The 16,093-nt window shown below is 46.5% G+C and overlaps 1 protein-coding gene across 7 annotated transcripts in view; it reads left to right on the top strand.

The window, feature by feature from the left end:
- The window catches only part of AMOTL1 (angiomotin like 1), an 89,463-nt gene extending 74,359 nt beyond the window's left edge, over positions 1-15,104 (top strand). For 6 of the 7 annotated variants that reach the window (XM_074917058.1, XM_074917048.1, XM_074917066.1 and 3 more), the window contains 6 exons: positions 2,406-2,555; positions 6,197-6,387; positions 7,716-7,841; positions 9,476-9,702; positions 10,425-10,694; positions 12,130-15,104. In XM_074917058.1, coding sequence (XP_074773159.1) covers positions 2,406-2,555; positions 6,197-6,387; positions 7,716-7,841; positions 9,476-9,702; positions 10,425-10,694; positions 12,130-12,236 — 1,071 coding nt within the window. In that variant the 3' untranslated portion in view covers positions 12,237-15,104. The remainder of the gene's footprint in view (positions 1-2,405; positions 2,556-6,196; positions 6,388-7,715; positions 7,842-9,475; positions 9,703-10,424; positions 10,695-12,129) is intronic. The other variant, XM_074917076.1, reaches the window with a different exon arrangement.
- Positions 15,105-16,093: the final 989 nt, after the last annotated feature.

The following is a 16,093-nucleotide window of genomic DNA, read 5'->3' as shown; positions in this document are numbered from 1 at the left end:
CCACATGGGCAGAGGTGCACTCATGTGTGAGTGTGTGAACCCTGGGCTTTAGAAGGCTTCTGCAAAGCTAAAATCTGACTGCTGTGATATGGATGGAGCCTCCAGCATCTGGCAGGACATGGGGGTGCAGTTGAGGTCTCTTTCAAAGAGGGACCCCGGGGGAGCCCTTTCCCCTCTCTGTTTGACACTGGTGTGGCTGGGGGGTGGCACAGGCACCTTCCTACTGCCAAAATAGCACATTCAGCAAGAAGGCACCGCTGTGTCTGTCTTGCCAAGTCCTGCACTCCCCAGGAATGCAATCTTCGTGCTGCTGCCAGAGACTAGTGGGGATTATAATCTCATTAATTTTCATGGAAAGCCCCGGCAGCCATAAGCGTTGGCCTGTATTATGGCAGGGCTAGGGAGGTCATGCTGCCAGTTGTTGGCTCTGTCTGGGAAGGATTGTTTAGGCCAAGCTTTGCTTTTGCTGTGAGCAAGCCTGTATTTTACTTCACCCATGACATGGATGGATGGATTTAGGGTAGCAGAAGAGCCATTTCAAGAAAAAGTTATTTTATTATCATTGTAATCAGTGGGAGGGAACCTAGTTAAATCCAGCATCACACAACTAAAAAACCAAACATTTGCAGCATTGTAGTCCTGGCCTAAGCAGAGGACTCTGAGTGAAGGGAAGTCCCATGGAGCTGGGGGACCCAGCACTGGTGTTTATTTGCTCCACACTCCCAGGAACAAGGCAGCAAACTTCTCACTACAACCCCTAGATATTCAGACACAGGTATTTTGTGACTATAGCTCCTATATCATAGCTCGCATTGCAGTTAATTTCAATAGCGATTTAAGTACTTAAAAAAGAGGTAGGCACTAGGATATCATTTTGGCCTTGGTCTCGCCAGCTCACAGCACCTCTCCAGCCTCTCTTATTTATCTAGTTCCCCAGTGTTGACTGGAGTTAATGTGTTTTTCTGCCTCCTGTTTTGCTTCTGAAAAATTTCAGGTCTCAAACAAGTGTACAAATAAATGAGGGAGACTGGAAGTCCTAAAGAGGATCTTAGTGATAATGGCAATGACCTCAATCATCCCCCATTAATCCCCAGGCTGTAGATGGGGTCCAACTGAGATTTGGCAAAGTGTGATCCAACATTCAAGCCAGTTCACCCTTTCCGAGTCAGGGGATTAGGTCAAGAGTGTTTTGGGATCTTTTGGGGTTCATTGAGGTATTTTGGGGATTGAAGCTTCAGTTTGTGTATGCTGTTGCTCTCTCTAGTACAAGGCAGATATCTTTAGAAAGGTAAGTTTATTCATGCTTGTGAAGAGAAAATTCATGACAAAAGGTTGGGGGAGAAGAGGAGAACTAGTTTTCCTGAGCTTGGGACTGCAGCTCATAGGGTGAGGAGGCAGACCCCGCTGCTGCAGCCCCATCGGCGAGTTTTTGGGTCAGCTTCGATGCTCCCCAGGGGTGATGAACAGCTCACAGACACCCAGATGTGCCTGTCTCCCGTGAGCTCTCCCCTTCTCAGTGCCAGATTTTGGCTGGTAGTCAGGTTTCAGCACAGGCTTTGCTGCCCATCCCAGTGCCCGGTGCAGCTGATGCCCAGCATGTCTGTTGTCTGCAGCCTTCTCTCCCCGAGGGCTCTCAAGCCTGCCAAGTCCTACCATGAGCCCTGATCGCGATACCCTGTGGTGTCACTGAGAGCCTGGTGGCCAGAAGAAGTGGGGATAGCCGCTAAGCACCCGAACATCTGCAGTCCACTTGAAAATTCCTGTTGGTGTATGCTGCTTGAGCAACCTCTGGCCTTAAAACCTTGTATTGCAAAATCCTTGTGTCATGTTTAGCCCTTCAGTATTTGCATTATATACATCAGGAATGTCTGGCTTTAGTTGCCAGCACATCTATAGATTGGCATGGCCAAGCCCATGAGCCAGACAGAGGTGGAGTGCTTCTGGCTGCTAGTACTTCGTTTGTTCCACCTGCATTGAACAGGTACGCAGGGTTGAAAAAAAGACTGTTTCAGTGCAGACAATGTGCCAGATGTCACCAGTCGATAAGACCCACCGTGATTCCTCTTAGCTGAGGCCAGCCTGTGTGCTTGCCCAAAGAGTATCCACCAACATGGTGGCTCTTGCTTAGAAATGGCCGTTGGAGTTCATGGCTAGCAGATCCCCAATGGGTGGAAGATCTGGGCAGCATTCCCTCTGAAAGGGGTAGTAGAGCTGCCCCAGCAATGCCTGCCGTGCCCTTTCCTTGCCCATCAAAGGGGCACCATTCTTCCCCTGGAGAGGCTCTTTGAAGCAAACGGCCAAAGCTGTGCTCGAGCCCAGTGTGTGCCTGCAAGTGCGTGGGGGTCCCGGTGGCCCAGGGTGGGGGTACAATGCCCACAGCACTGCTGAGCCCCTGTCCCCCACAGCTGCGCAGGAAGCAGGCCTATGTGGAGAAGGTGGAGAAGCTGCAGCAGGCGCTGACGCAGCTGCAGGCGGCCTGTGAGAAGAGGGAGCAGATGGAGCGGCGGCTGCGCACGCGCCTGGAGCGGGAGCTGGACTCACTGAGGATGCAGCAGGTGAGGACGGGGTGGTCTGTGTGGGACCCCAGCATGGGGCCTTTGGCGTTGCTTTTAAAGAGGGACAGTTGCTTGCAGCCCTGTCAGGTGCCACCCTGCTTTTGGGGTCAGGTCGTTGGACCTGAGCTTTTCCTTTGGATGGGGTCGTGGGTGTTCCATCATTGGCAGTGTTCAAGGCCAGGTTGGGCGGGGCTTTGAGCCACCTGATCTAGTGGAAGCTGTCCTTGCTCACGACAGAGGGGATGGACTTAGGTGATCTTTGAAGGTCCCTTCCAACCAAAACCACTCTGTGATTCTAACTCCTGATCTTCAGTGGAGGATGGGGGAGCTCCACAGTGGGGCTGCTGGACCCAGCCAAGCCCTGCCTCCTGTGTGGCTGGGAGGTCCTGGTTCCCCTGCCCAAGGACAGGCAGGCCCCCATGTGTTCCCCAACACCTGCTGGGGGAAACCATCCTACCAGATTTCTCTCCAGCCATCACAGATTATGCAAGATCAGCTCCACACTGGTGGAGGATAGGAAAGGTGTGGTGCATGTGGGCATGAGATTTAGCCCACAGATTTTGGCTGATCTTTCATTGCAAAAGCAACATGGGATGATACAAGATTTGTCGGGAGCAAGAGCTTGGCCTGTATTTGTTCTGGGCAAAGCTGATGTACACAGTTCAGAGAAACCTCTCCCCATCGCAGATCTGGAGACAGATGGTGTCATGTTCAGACAATAAATATTTAAGCATCAGTCCAGTCCAGAATGGACTAGAAGTGTAGCTTTGCATTTCTGTGTACATCCCCTTGTTTTTTGGCAGCCCTGTGTCCTTGGAGGGATAGTGTTATGCTTGTATTTTATACACAGTTATTCCTTTGTTATTCCTCCTCCGTTCCCAAGTCCCATAGTCCAGGGGACCTGGAAAATGAAAAAAAAAAAAAGCACAAGGAGGTTGCAGGGAAAATTTCCAGGCTATAGCCAGCACCAAGTGCCAAATACACGGACATTGGCTCCAGAGGAGAACATGCAGATGTACTAAGTGTATCAAACCACTGTTTGGGGAAAAACCAGCAACATAAGCAAAGCATGACGTGCTTGTAACTCTTGAAGGGCTCACTCGTATCTCTGTCAACGTATGCATCTGCTGCTACCATAACCCTTCCTTATTTATGAGCCATTAGTGGAGACCAAAGCAGCTGTTACACAGGGCTTGTGCTGCCAGAAAGCAGAGGGGTTGATCCTGCCGGCAGCATGCGATTGGGAAGTAGCTCTACAGGCAGTATCAGCGGTTCGCAGTCATGCAGTGTCCAGACCTGAGTGCATCCCCTTCTTGCTGGCAGCCCCAGGGCAGGGCAGATTCCCCCAGCACCCCTCCAACAGCATCACTCTCACTGATGATCTCTGGAGACCCTTCCCATGCATCTTGGCTATTCCTTGGTGCTGTGTAAGTGCATTAAGTGTTTCTTGCCCTGTCCGCCATGGGCTTGCTGTTCCTGTCTTCTTCCAGTAGCTCTTCTCAGTTGCCCCTTAGCCTTCTCTCATCAGTTTAACAAAGAAATTACATGGGGTATGACAGGTTAATGCTGGTGTAAATTAAAGAACATTTGAAAAAAATACTGTTAAAGTTCAAGTGAAGATAAAACTAGAACTAGGAAAGGTTTTGTTCTCTGAGCTGGAATACAGGGACAAATTGATATATTAAGTAACTGGGATGGACTGTCGTTGAAGTCCTTGTCTTGGGAGTTCAGGGTACATCTGTTCATTTTGGCAGAAAATTCCTTTGTAACTTATAGATTGCTTCATTATAATTCTTTTTTTTTTTGGCACTGTAATTAGCAATTGGATTTTGGGTTCCTATAGTTCTCAAATGCCTGCACCAGTTCATTCTAGTAAGTTTTAAGAAGAAAGATACTCTAACTTCATGTCTCACCTATCATCTTTGAGAGGAGACTTTGGGATATTTTTTACTATGGTTATTTATACTTTTTGTTTTATGAGCCACAGTGCTGCAATGAAGCATGTTGCATCAATATGCCCCAATTTTTTTAATTTAGAGCTGTCTTCTCTGAGTTATCAAAGTTGTATCTACTGAAACATTTTCTGGTCACGAAAATAAGAGCTTTTTTCTCCATTTTTCCGGAGTCAGCAGAAGAGATGCAGCTCACAAGGAGACCACGAGCCAGAATCTGTTCTGTTTCTGGCTTGTTGGTAACCGAGTCCAAATGGCAGATCTTCATTATTGCTGACGCATGAGCTGGGACCAAAAAAAAAATCCCTTTGACTTAGCATTGCAGGCTGAGCGTGCAGGGCTGGCAGAGGCTTTGACTCAGAAGACAGGCACCCGTGATGTCCCAAGATTCTGTTTACAGACCAGGACCATGCTTCCAGACTCTTACATTCCTGCCAGAGATTTGACAATATTTGAAGTGTAAGTGCTATTTTTTGCAGAGGCAGAGTCACACCGTTGCTCCTAAGGACTGCTCCAGAAAGCAGCTTCCAAACACATTGTTACTGCACCAAAGACAAAGCCTGCAGCCCTCCCCTGGTATCTCTAGTTTCCCATAAGCAGGAGATCAGTGCTAGAGGAGGAAATGTGGTTTGGAAAATGGAAACGTTTGCTTCAGCCCTTCTTTGCAGTGTGATGGTACAGCTTTGCTGATGGAAGTTTGTGGTATAGCACAGATGAGAAACCGCTGCTCCCGAGACACGGTTTCCCCTTTAACACACTACTGTGCACCATGGTGTGTAACAAATCTCTTGCATTTTTTATTGGAAAAAATATGTACTTCTACTGAGTTCTCCCAGAGCTTCATGCCTTTCCCCTTGGTATGAGTTCATCCCACCCAGGCTCTGCTGAGCTTAGGACCAGATCTCCATCTTCCTCTCACCAGCAGTGAGAAGAGCTTGAGGCAGCTACCCATGCTGCTTAGGTGCCTTAATTAAGTGCCTGTAACTGGGTGGAATAAATCCTGCCTGTATAAGTGACTTCCTTGCACCATAGATGCAAAGGGTCATGCATCCATTGCTGCTTGTCAGCATCCCATGGGAACCACCTCACAGTGCCTGGGTATCTTCTTCCCCACCAGTCAAAAAGTTACCTGCTGCACCACAGAAAGCATTTCCTGAGGACACGTGATAACTAATGTTCTAGAAGAGACAGGCATAAATCCATGTCAAGAGTATTTTCCCAGCTGCTCTTTTAAATAGGTTACATGTAGCTAGGTTATATACCACTTTTTTTCCTGCTTTTATATATAAACCCTTTGTTAATAACTGTCTGTGCATACTGAGCACTGCCCAGCCATGTGATGAAATCCCAGCAAGGAGAATATCTTTTAAAGCTTCATTGCTTCTTTTTCCTACCACTTTTTTTTCCTATTTTTTTCCCTTGTCTTGAGGTAGCTCATGAAATCCCTGCACATCCAGGGAGCAGCCAGATCCCTACTTCTGTCAGCATGGTCCGGAGAAGTGTGTGTTGGGATTGCACATATGGTCAGCCTGCCTTGTCCTCCTGCAACCTTAGGGGTCTAGCCTGGGGTTTTCACCCGCCCTTGTCAAAAGACATGGGGTGTCTTTGCATGCTCCAGAGAAGTGGGTAAATAAGATCAGATCCCATACTTGGCAGAGAGTGAATATCTGTTGCTGTTTCCATCGGCAGAGGCAGGGCAGCTACCAGGCAAGCAGCCTCCCGGAGCACAATGCCCCAGCCCTGATGGAGCTGGTGCGGGAGAAGGAGGAGAGAATCCTGGCCCTGGAAGCTGACATGACCAAGTGGGAGCAGAAGTACCTGGAGGAGAGCACGATCAGGCACTTTGCGATGAATGCTGCAGCCACAGCTGCAACAGAAAGGTAAGATGTTGCTGCAAGCAGGCAGCTCTCATCACTGTTGAAAGCATGGGGGAATAATAAGGAATGGGTATTTTCTTAAGGCTGGATTTTGCTTGCCTTTCCCTGCTGAGTCGCACCACCAGGATTAATGTTCCTCTCCATGGTGTCATGCCAGTGAGATACAGTAGACGGTTAAGACAGGATTTACACTTCTGACCAGATCCAAAATTTTATCAAATCCAGGCACTAGACTCAAGCAATACTCTTAACAGCAAAGTCCCAGGCTGCCAAATTGCATAGCATAGGTAAGACAACTCCCCAGTGCACCAATGGAGCAAGCAGGGACTGTTGGTCTATGGCTGTATCCATCCCACAGTCTGCAACATGGTTGTCTAACCTAGTTTTAAAAACCTGTAACAAGGAAAATTTTGTGGCCTAAGCCCCCTGTTTCACTGCTTCGTTACGCTTCAACTTAAAAAGGTTTTCCTGATAGCTAAAGCTAAACCTCTTTACTGCAAATTACCTCAATCAATTCTTGTCCTTCCCAGGTGTACATGATGAACAACAGATCACTGTTGACCTTGTAACAGCCTTGTAAATACTAGAAGACAGATATCCCCTGATGTATCTTCCCTGGCCTGAACTAATTTACTTCCTTAATCCATTCCTCACATGTCCTCGTCTAAATTCCTTCCCATTCCCATTACATTTGCCTGGACTGCCTCCAGTTTGTCTGTGTCAAAGTATGGAGCCCAAAACCACACAGGACACTGCAGTGAGGCTTTCCAGCTTTGCAGTGAGGAGGACGGGATAATAAACTTCTTGCCCCAGTTTCTTAGAAGCCAAATCTCATGGAAATGTCCGAAAATGAGATTTCCCTTTGAAATGTGGTTAAGTGCATGGCTCAGAATGATCCCTTTCTTTTGCACTCTAGTCTAGGTAGCAATTCCTGTGCTATTTTTCACCTTTGAAAGGGTACAATTTTGTTTCTTGTTTGCGATGTAGTCTTGTTGACTTGGGACCATTTCCACAGGGAGTGAGTCCCTCTGATGTCTGACCCTGTCTTTCAGGATCCTTGTTAGCCCCGTGGGTGTCACCCGTGATTTCAGCGTGCTCTCGGCTGTTCCATCAGCCCAGTTAATTAATGGTGTTAATGACTAAACCCAAGCTAAGAGTAGCCCCCAGCAAGATGACCCAGTGCCAGATGGCCATCCACTTGACAGGGAAACATTGCTGGCTTGCACTTCGAACATGGGTTTGGGGTTTTCTTTGTGAGTGCCAATCTCACTTGCAAAAGCCACCCTTGTGGTCTCAGGAGCCCGACTCACTGTGTTGAACTGCTTTGCTAGGGATGCCTCGGCCCCGAGCCACTCACGCAACGGCAGCTACGGCGAGAGCGCACTGGAGGTGCGGGGCTGGCAGGAGGAGGAGCAGATCGTGCAAGCCAACCGGCGTTGCCAGGACATGGAGTACACGTAAGGGGCCGTACCTGCTTGTCATGGTGTTTGGGCTGGGTTCAGATAAACCAGGATGACCTTCTGTTCCTTCATGCAGGCCTGGAAAGGATGGGCTTAGCTTCGCTTTGACTTAATTTTGTTCTTCAGCATTAAAACAGAGATTAAAGAGTTGCTGTTGTTAGATAAATTCATCCCTACCTTCCTGTAAAACCTCTGTGCCAAAAACAATCTGCTTGGAAAACAGAGACTGTTCCACTATTAGAAGTAGGTTGGCATGCGAGGTAGCTCAGTGCTTATTTAATCTCGGTGAAAATCCCACTCTGGAAACAGGAGTATCTGGTCATAAATAAACTTCTTTGGATACAAGATTAATAGTAATTGTTGGAGATACTTCCCATTTTCAGCACACAAGTGGACATGTGGCTGTGTAGTTCAATGAGCATTAGACCTGGGCAGTATTTTTAATCCAGACTTTTTCCCTGGTGAAAAGTGACCTTTTAATAAGTAAAAATCCCTTGAGAAAGTTTGTATATTCCCCTAAGTTTTTCCTGAAAAACTATTTAAAATCTGTTTTTTGATGTTGGCTTCCCCACAAGAACACCAGTCTGCAGACACTTTTATAAAAAGGTGTATTTGTTGCTTGTGGAAAATACCAGTGATTGTTTTTGCTGAGTTTGGGGTTTGTTTTCTACTCACAGATGCAAGCTAATCCTGCTTCCAGTGAAGTAATGGAGTTTTGCCATTGGCTTCATTAAAGATAGATTAGGATCTTGTGTTTTCATTGCAAATTAGACATCTGATTGTGAAAACTAATGCCAACATGAAGTTACTAGCTATCTCTCTGTACGTATAGGTTTTCCAGATGTGGCATTTTTAGCTTTCATTGCTTCACAAAATGCAGCTGCATTGGACTATATGTTGTACATCACATTCAAGCTATAATCATCTGGCTGTCATATTGTACATGTGCAATTATTTTTTTAAAAATGTGGTTTTGTAGTCTTTCAGTATGATTTGGTGTTAATCATTCTTGGAGAAAAGTCTCAGATAATCCTGGGGTTTTGTGATTTGAGAGTCTTTGGGGTCTGTATGAGAGAAGTAGCGAGCTTTGCTTGGCTCTGTACACCATGTGCTGATCATTTCTGCAGCAGTGAGGAAGAAACAAGAGCCCAACGCAGCCGTTAGAGAAACTGAAGGGAACCTTTCTGCTCGCTTCAGCAGGTCTTTACTCCAACTGATGACAGACCTGAATCATGGGGCTAACTCAGCCTGCCAAAACAGGGTTTCCACATTTGGCTCCGATATATTATGAAGGTAGAAATTGCCTGTGTGTTTGTATTCTGGTGAAGGTAGCAGTCTGCAGCCTGGTCAGGACACTGCCTTTATTGCTCCTGCTGGGTTGGTAAAGACACAGCAATCAATGGATTCAGTTAACCTTGCAGAAAGGACTTTACAGTTTTGGCTCAATAGCTAGAAACGCTGCCTGTTTTGAAGTGTATGGTTATCTTCACAGGAACTGGTAGCAGCAGTCTTGTCCAAGTCACTCAAAACTAGAGGGGATAGAGCAGCAGGGCACATATCTGGGGACCCATCCTGCTGCCCATATAAATTCTTTTTACACTCCTGTAAGCAGAGCATTTATATTTTGGCAGAATAAAGAATCTCCATGCCAAAATAATTGAGAAGGATGCCATGATCAAGGTCCTTCAGCAACGGTCACGGAAGGACCCTGGGAAAGTCGACAGCGCCAGCCTGCGACCGGCTCGGTCTGTCCCCTCCATCGCTGCTGCTACGGGTGTGCATTCACGCCAGACCTCGCTCACCAGCAACCAGATAGCTGAGGAGAAGAAGGAAGAGAAGATCTGGAAGGGAAGCATCGGTGAGCTCAGTTTTTGGTTAAGCTTTGGCTCATCCATCACATTGTCCTAATCCTTCTGCTTGAGCTTAGCAAAAGTGCCTCAGCCACAGCACACATTGCCCCTACAGCTCATTTCCAGAGCACTTTCCATGGGCAGAACATGTTTCCTTGTGCTGAAGTCAAGAATTAATATTTTTTTAACCTTGTATTTTAATTATATTTTTAATCATATTAAATCGTTCTGCACTGATTATGGAGAGCCATAGTTGGGGGAAATCCTCCCAGACACAAGCAGAAGATTGCAACTTTGTGGGAGTAGATAACAAATTCGAGCTAGAAAAAAGGCCTGGTTAATGAAGAGAGTGAGCATCCCTTTGCGTAGGAGTACATGATGTGATGTGGCAGCTAAAGGGGAAAATGAGTGCAGGACTGCCTGTGGTTTGGGGCCACACAGAAAGAGGGTGTGGAGGTGTAGGTGCAAGGCTGTGCCAGGGGTAGGTACCACTGGGATGTGCATGTAGAAGGGGATGCAGAAAGGGGCAGCTGCTCTGAAAAGGCTGTTTTGTAGGGAAGTACCATATGGATGTCAAGGGAAGAGCTAACAGGCAGCATCAAGGGGAAAAGCTAAGCCAAACTAAAGGACTGGAGACATATCTAGACCAGCACCTTGTAGCTCTGGGGTGGGATGTGGGAACAGCACTTGCACTCGAGTCAGGATGTGACTGACCTCCGTGTGTTTCCAGGGCTGCTCTTGGGGAAGGAGCACCACGACCACCCATCGGGCCCCTCGCTGCCCCCTCCGCTGCCCTCCTTGTCCTGCATGCCCGTCGCAGTGCCAGCAGCCTCCCACGCCAAGACGGGCAGCAAAGACAGCAGCACCCAGACGGACAAAAGCACGGAGCTCTTCTGGCCTGCTGCTGCCTCCTTCCCCGGCCGTGGGCGGCTGGGCACCACCCCGTCACACAGCCCAGCCCCACGGCCCCCGGCGACACGAGTGGCCGGCGAGAAACTGGGTGAGCTTTGCCAGATCCCCATGTCAGGGTGAAATGCCAGCACCCCCAGGGCTGTCAGTGGATCCCCAGAGACACCCCGGTATTGATGGAGTAGGGGGTGATGCCTTCACAGTTTGTAAGGTGGAACTAAAATCAAGGGGGAGAACTTCACAAGGCTGCCTGGTCCAGCTTTGCAGAGCTTTGTGTTCTGCCTTGCCTGTGGCGGGCAGAGTTCCCAACAAATGCAATTATTCATGCTGCCAAAGATAAAATTACAGAGTTTCACACCTTGAAAACATTCTACACCTGCTCAGATACTCAGATCCTTCTCTTTTTTTTAGTTTGAGCCATGGATAGTGAAAGCACCATTTTCTCCCTAAATTTTAAAGAAAACCTGGGGGGAATTAGAGAAACCAAAGAAAGTGGAGATTGTGGGGGGAGGAGAGGGTAAAGAAATACAATTTTAATTGTTTTTGAAAGGTGGAAACTGCTGATTTGCAGCCGTAGCAAGGGAGACATTTATTTTACACACATTATTTTGAAAAAGCCTGTTTACTACGCATTCATCTCATCTCAAAAGCAAGCCTTCTGTCTAAAAACATGCCATGTATCATTAATAGGGCTGAATATCACCCAGTTCCTTGAAATTCTGGAATACTGTGTTTTGGGCAATCCAGATTAGACTTTATTTGCAAGTACTTTTAAAATAGCCTTTCAAGCTTTTCCTGCTTGTAAGAAATCAGAGTCCTCCTTCTCCCTGAATGTGACTGTTGAGAACTATGGTGACAAACACCTAACAAGCCCTATCATACATTATGACAATTGGCCATATATATATACTCTTAGTCCATCCCACTGGCAAAGTAATATATTTTAGATTAAACCATCTGCCTGATTGTGTACTGCCATCATGATGTTTTGAACTCCTGAATTTTGTTTGTGAAGCAGAATAAGAATATACATGTGGAGAGCTACTGTGGATCAGATGACAAGTAGTAATTTGGTAAAGTGATGCAGACCTTTCATAAATGCCTGTTTCTCTCTAGGGCCGCAGCTAAAGAGGTCCTTTGGTCTGTATCTCTTAAATACTGTCTTTGTGCCTGCCCTCGGGGTCTGTGCACACCGACACACCAGCTGGCATTGTGCAGGGAGTTCAGCATTACAGCTTCCCAGCCTCCTGATCAAATCTTGCTTTCAGTATGTAGGACATACATACTGATATGCTGTACATAGTATGTAGGACATACAGGATATGCTGTAGTTGGGAACTGTCAGTGCTAGGTGAACGGTTGGACTAGATGATCTTCAAGGTCCTTTCCAACCTAGATGATTCTGTGATTCTGTGACATACAATTAAGGCATGCCCCACCATCACCCCCAAAAAAGGGTTTATATTTTCTTCAGACAATTTGCTGTTGAATTTGAGCTGAAGACCAATTTTTTCTTCTTTCCATAGCAGATAACTCCAGCCACGGAAAGCCACCCGACAGCAAAGGCAGAGTGAGCAGCTTGCTCCACAAGCCTGAGTTTCCAGATACAGACATGATGGAAGTCCTCATCTGAGCAGAGGACGGAAACTCTGGGGTTTTGTGTGTGTACAGCCAGGTCCAAGATGGTCCTCGGTGTGCCAACCTTAAAAACTAACCCTGAGAGTTTTAAGAAAGATGAAGTTTGTGCCCAAAATGAAGCTTGAATCTGATATGTTGAGACTTTGGACCAGGCGAGAAGTTGAGTGCTGAAGAGGAGCGATGAAATGAACGTCTGGGGTTTTCTGAGCAGAAAGGCACGTTGAAAATGGAAGGTGGCATGAGAAGGGGATCGTCGAGGGAAAAGGAAACTGCATTTTCTGGTGTAAAGAGAAGGTAGCAAAGTTACAGACCGGGTGCACACTGCTGCTCTGTTTTCCTGCCTCCCTGCAGCCAGGACAGGCAGCTAAATCTCAGCTCTTTTGAGGCCAGAGGGAGTTTCTGAATAACCCAGGAGAAACTTGCATCTTCCTCAGTATCAATTCATTTCTCAAAAGTATTCACTGCTTAATCTCAGTGAATAATTGGTCCATAGGTGTACACAGCAGGTTCTTGTAAGTATTTGTTTGAAGTGGTGTGGTGTGGTTTTCCTGGGCAGGCAGGTCAGGTGCCTCTTTCCTGGCTGGACAAGTGTTGCTCTTGGAGCTGGATTTACAGTTCAAATATTCATGTCTTGCAACCTCAGAGCTTGCTGAGACTTCTTTTTTTGGTAGGAACAGTTGTTGGCTGGAATTCTTATGGAGGATGAATGTAGAGGGGGGAAGACGCTGAAGCAATCCTTTTGTAATGGTGGGAAAGTTTCAGGAGGGAAAGTGGGGGGAGGCTCCTGGCAGCTCCCCGAAGGGCTGTGCACTGTGGGTGCGTTTTTAGTGGAGTTAAGGTGGGTTTGCATGTGAGAGCAGAAGATGCCTCTTACCATGCACTGGTTCACAGTAGTGGAAGAATCAGTGTGTTTGTGGTAAGAACAGGATTTTGCCTTATTTTCAATACCTGCAGCCAAATCCTACTTTCCTTGAGCATACAAGTCTGCAGTTCAAGCTGATGTGGGACTGCACATTAAGAGGTGTAGGATCAGGCTGGGAAGGGTTTAACTGCAAAGCAGTACATGAGCATCTTCTGTTTTCTGTGCTGAGCTGCACCTTCTTTTCACCTGGTTTTACCCAGGATGGAACATTTCTCATTTTCAGCTTAGTCCCCGATTTCTGTAAGAGGTGGTGACTACCTGTAAGACAGCCAACTCGCCAGCTGTGTTAATCATGGCATACCGTTTGCTTCATGCATTGCACATGCTGGTGGGGGAATTTTCCTCTGAGACGTATCTTTGTGTTGGCTTTGCAGTTCCTGAACTTTGTGGTGCACCGTAATGACATTAAGAAGAATTTGGCATTGGGAAAAAGGATGATGGGATTTTATGTGAAGCTGCCTAGAGTGGAGAAGTGATGATGGGTGCTGGAAGTAATCGTGGGCTGGCTCAAGGCCACCCTTTCCTGTAGGTATCGAATTGGAGCCCTTGATTGTGAAAATACCAGCCACTTTAAACTTTGCTTTTCTGAAAACTGAAGTCCTTGCAACCTCAAAGCCTTCAGGGGCCAGAGCCTTGTGCTTAATACTGCCTGATGGATACCTTTTTTTAAAAAATCAGAATTGCTATGTTAAATCTATGCACTTATTTTTGTGTGTACATAGAATTAGACATATGTCAGCGTTGCCCTCTTTCTGATTTTTGCACTTGTTAAACGAAGTAGTGGTAGGTAGGTTGTGCGGGCAAGCAAACTGTGTGTTTTGAGTATTAGCAGCTTTGCATTGTGAAACCAAATGTGTAAAACCCTTGGAAGATGTTACACAGCTTAATATATGCCTTGTAAAAATATTTTTTTCTCTAAAGTTAATTTAAATGTTGTGTTTGCATAAAAGCCGGGCCCATGTGTGGCATCTGTGCTGACCCACCTATGTGGCCCTTCCTCACGTGTCTGTGGTAGGAATGGGCCAGGATGAAGACACAGCAAGGGAATACAAGTAAAATGATGGTGAATATTTCATTTCATTTCATTTCATCATTTTTCTCCAACAAATAAGGATACACAGGTGCTTGGAAGTCCCTAAACATTTTATTACCAGCTGTATTATTTCTTTTGATGTAACTGTGTAAGTTGTGTACAGACAGACAGCTGGGCGTTCAGCAGAAACAGTGTTGGATCAATGTGCGTGATGTGGCTTTCAGTTATGGTTGGTAGTGGTTCAGCTAAGCTTTTCCAAGTCAGCTAGAGTACAGCCCTCCTCCTTCTCCTCATGGAGACTGCAGTCCCTCTGGTTTCTGGTATCCAAAAGTGTGTTTGCAATCGATGCTGCCGCAGATTCATGGTCACATGTAGGAAAATGTTCGTTAGAGATTATAGTGTAAGCAACTCTTGCTGTAAGCGACAGCTCAAATAAACCCAAAGGTTCATTTTCCTCAATTGTGTTGAACTCTAAGAGATGCTGGATTTCCTGGAGGGAAGGTCTGGAGGACCAGCGGGTCTCCCCCCAGCCTGAGCACTAGCAGGACTTGCGTGGAGTACTACTGCCATATATCAGCCCTCTCAGCAGAGCGGTGTGACTCCGTTTGTGGTGGTTTCCCAGTTCTTCGAACTGTTTTGTGTTTTGGGAAACTAAACTGTGCTGTAGCCATTCCAGGTGACGTTGGTAACTAGTTGTAAAATACTGTCGTTTTTTATTGTCGTTGGTTGTATAGAGAAGTTGGTGTACAGTGTTGTACAGCTGGAGGGTTATTTGTACATAGGGGTGAAAATGAAGAACGTTATGTGTCACCCACAGCAAATATTGATATTGTTGGTCAGCCAAAGATTTCTTATTCTTTGCTGTTTAAACTTGTGCCTTAATATTGTATATAATAAATGCATAAACATGTTTATTTTCTCACTCTTCCAGTGTGAATATATTCAGTCCCCAAGAAGAAAGGACTTTTTAGACAATTCTCTGAGCTTTGTACACAACGTGCTAAAACTAAGAAGTGATACCTCGGGGACTTTAAAGTTGCATCTTCTCTGTTTTTCATAGCTGTTATGAAAGGCCCCACAGCAGGTGCCACTGATAGGTGTATGTGGGCATGAAATCAGTGGGTCTGCAAAGCAGAGGATCGAACTGAGAGCTTTACCAAGCAAGAAGAGCAGGATTTTAGCGAGATCATCTTCATCTGAAGGAAGTGAGGGTGGAAACTTAGTGCGACACTTTGGTGAAGATCTGAAGATCCTTTAGCCCTACGTTCCCACATAGCACTCCCATTGGCTGGGGGTTTTCTTGTTCTTGAGGGTCTGGGGCTTCTTTATTTGACAAGTGTTGGATCAGTGTGAGTGAGGTAGCTAAATACCTTGTAGATCTAGATATTCTTGAATTACTACAATGTCCTCAGTAAGGAATAAAGATCAGATCCCATTTCAAGCTGCTGTACATCAAGGGGAATGCTCAGGCCTGGTGGAAATACTGCCTGTATGTTTGCTTATGCAACTGAAATAAATGGGGGGAGGGGAGCAAAAGTTACCCAAGTGTCTGGCTTTGCGTAAGGGAGGTTTGCTCACATGCTCTTGAAAGTGTCTGTTAGAAAATTCCTGAATCGGGTCCCAGGGAGCTGCAGGCATGAAAAGCATGAAAGCCACTAAGGGCATCTGTCCTATGGGTTCTTTTCCTCCTGTGCCAACCTCCATTTCCCAAATCCTCACACACATTAAAAAAACAACCTGCCCTGGGCAGGAGTGTGTCAGCAAAGATCCAGGAGTTTTGCAGAAACTTGAGCAGTGGTTTGCTTCACCCACATCCCAGCACCTCGTGTTCCCTGTGTGAGCACAGGTCAGCCTGACCCATCTTATTACTCCATCTTCACAACACAGCAGCTGGAAG

Source organism: Athene noctua, chromosome 1 (assembly GCF_965140245.1).
Source record: "Athene noctua chromosome 1, bAthNoc1.hap1.1, whole genome shotgun sequence".
Lineage (NCBI taxonomy): Eukaryota > Metazoa > Chordata > Aves > Strigiformes > Strigidae > Athene > Athene noctua.
Note: the sequence above shows the minus strand (reverse complement) of the source record. Positions and strands in the feature narration are given on the sequence as shown.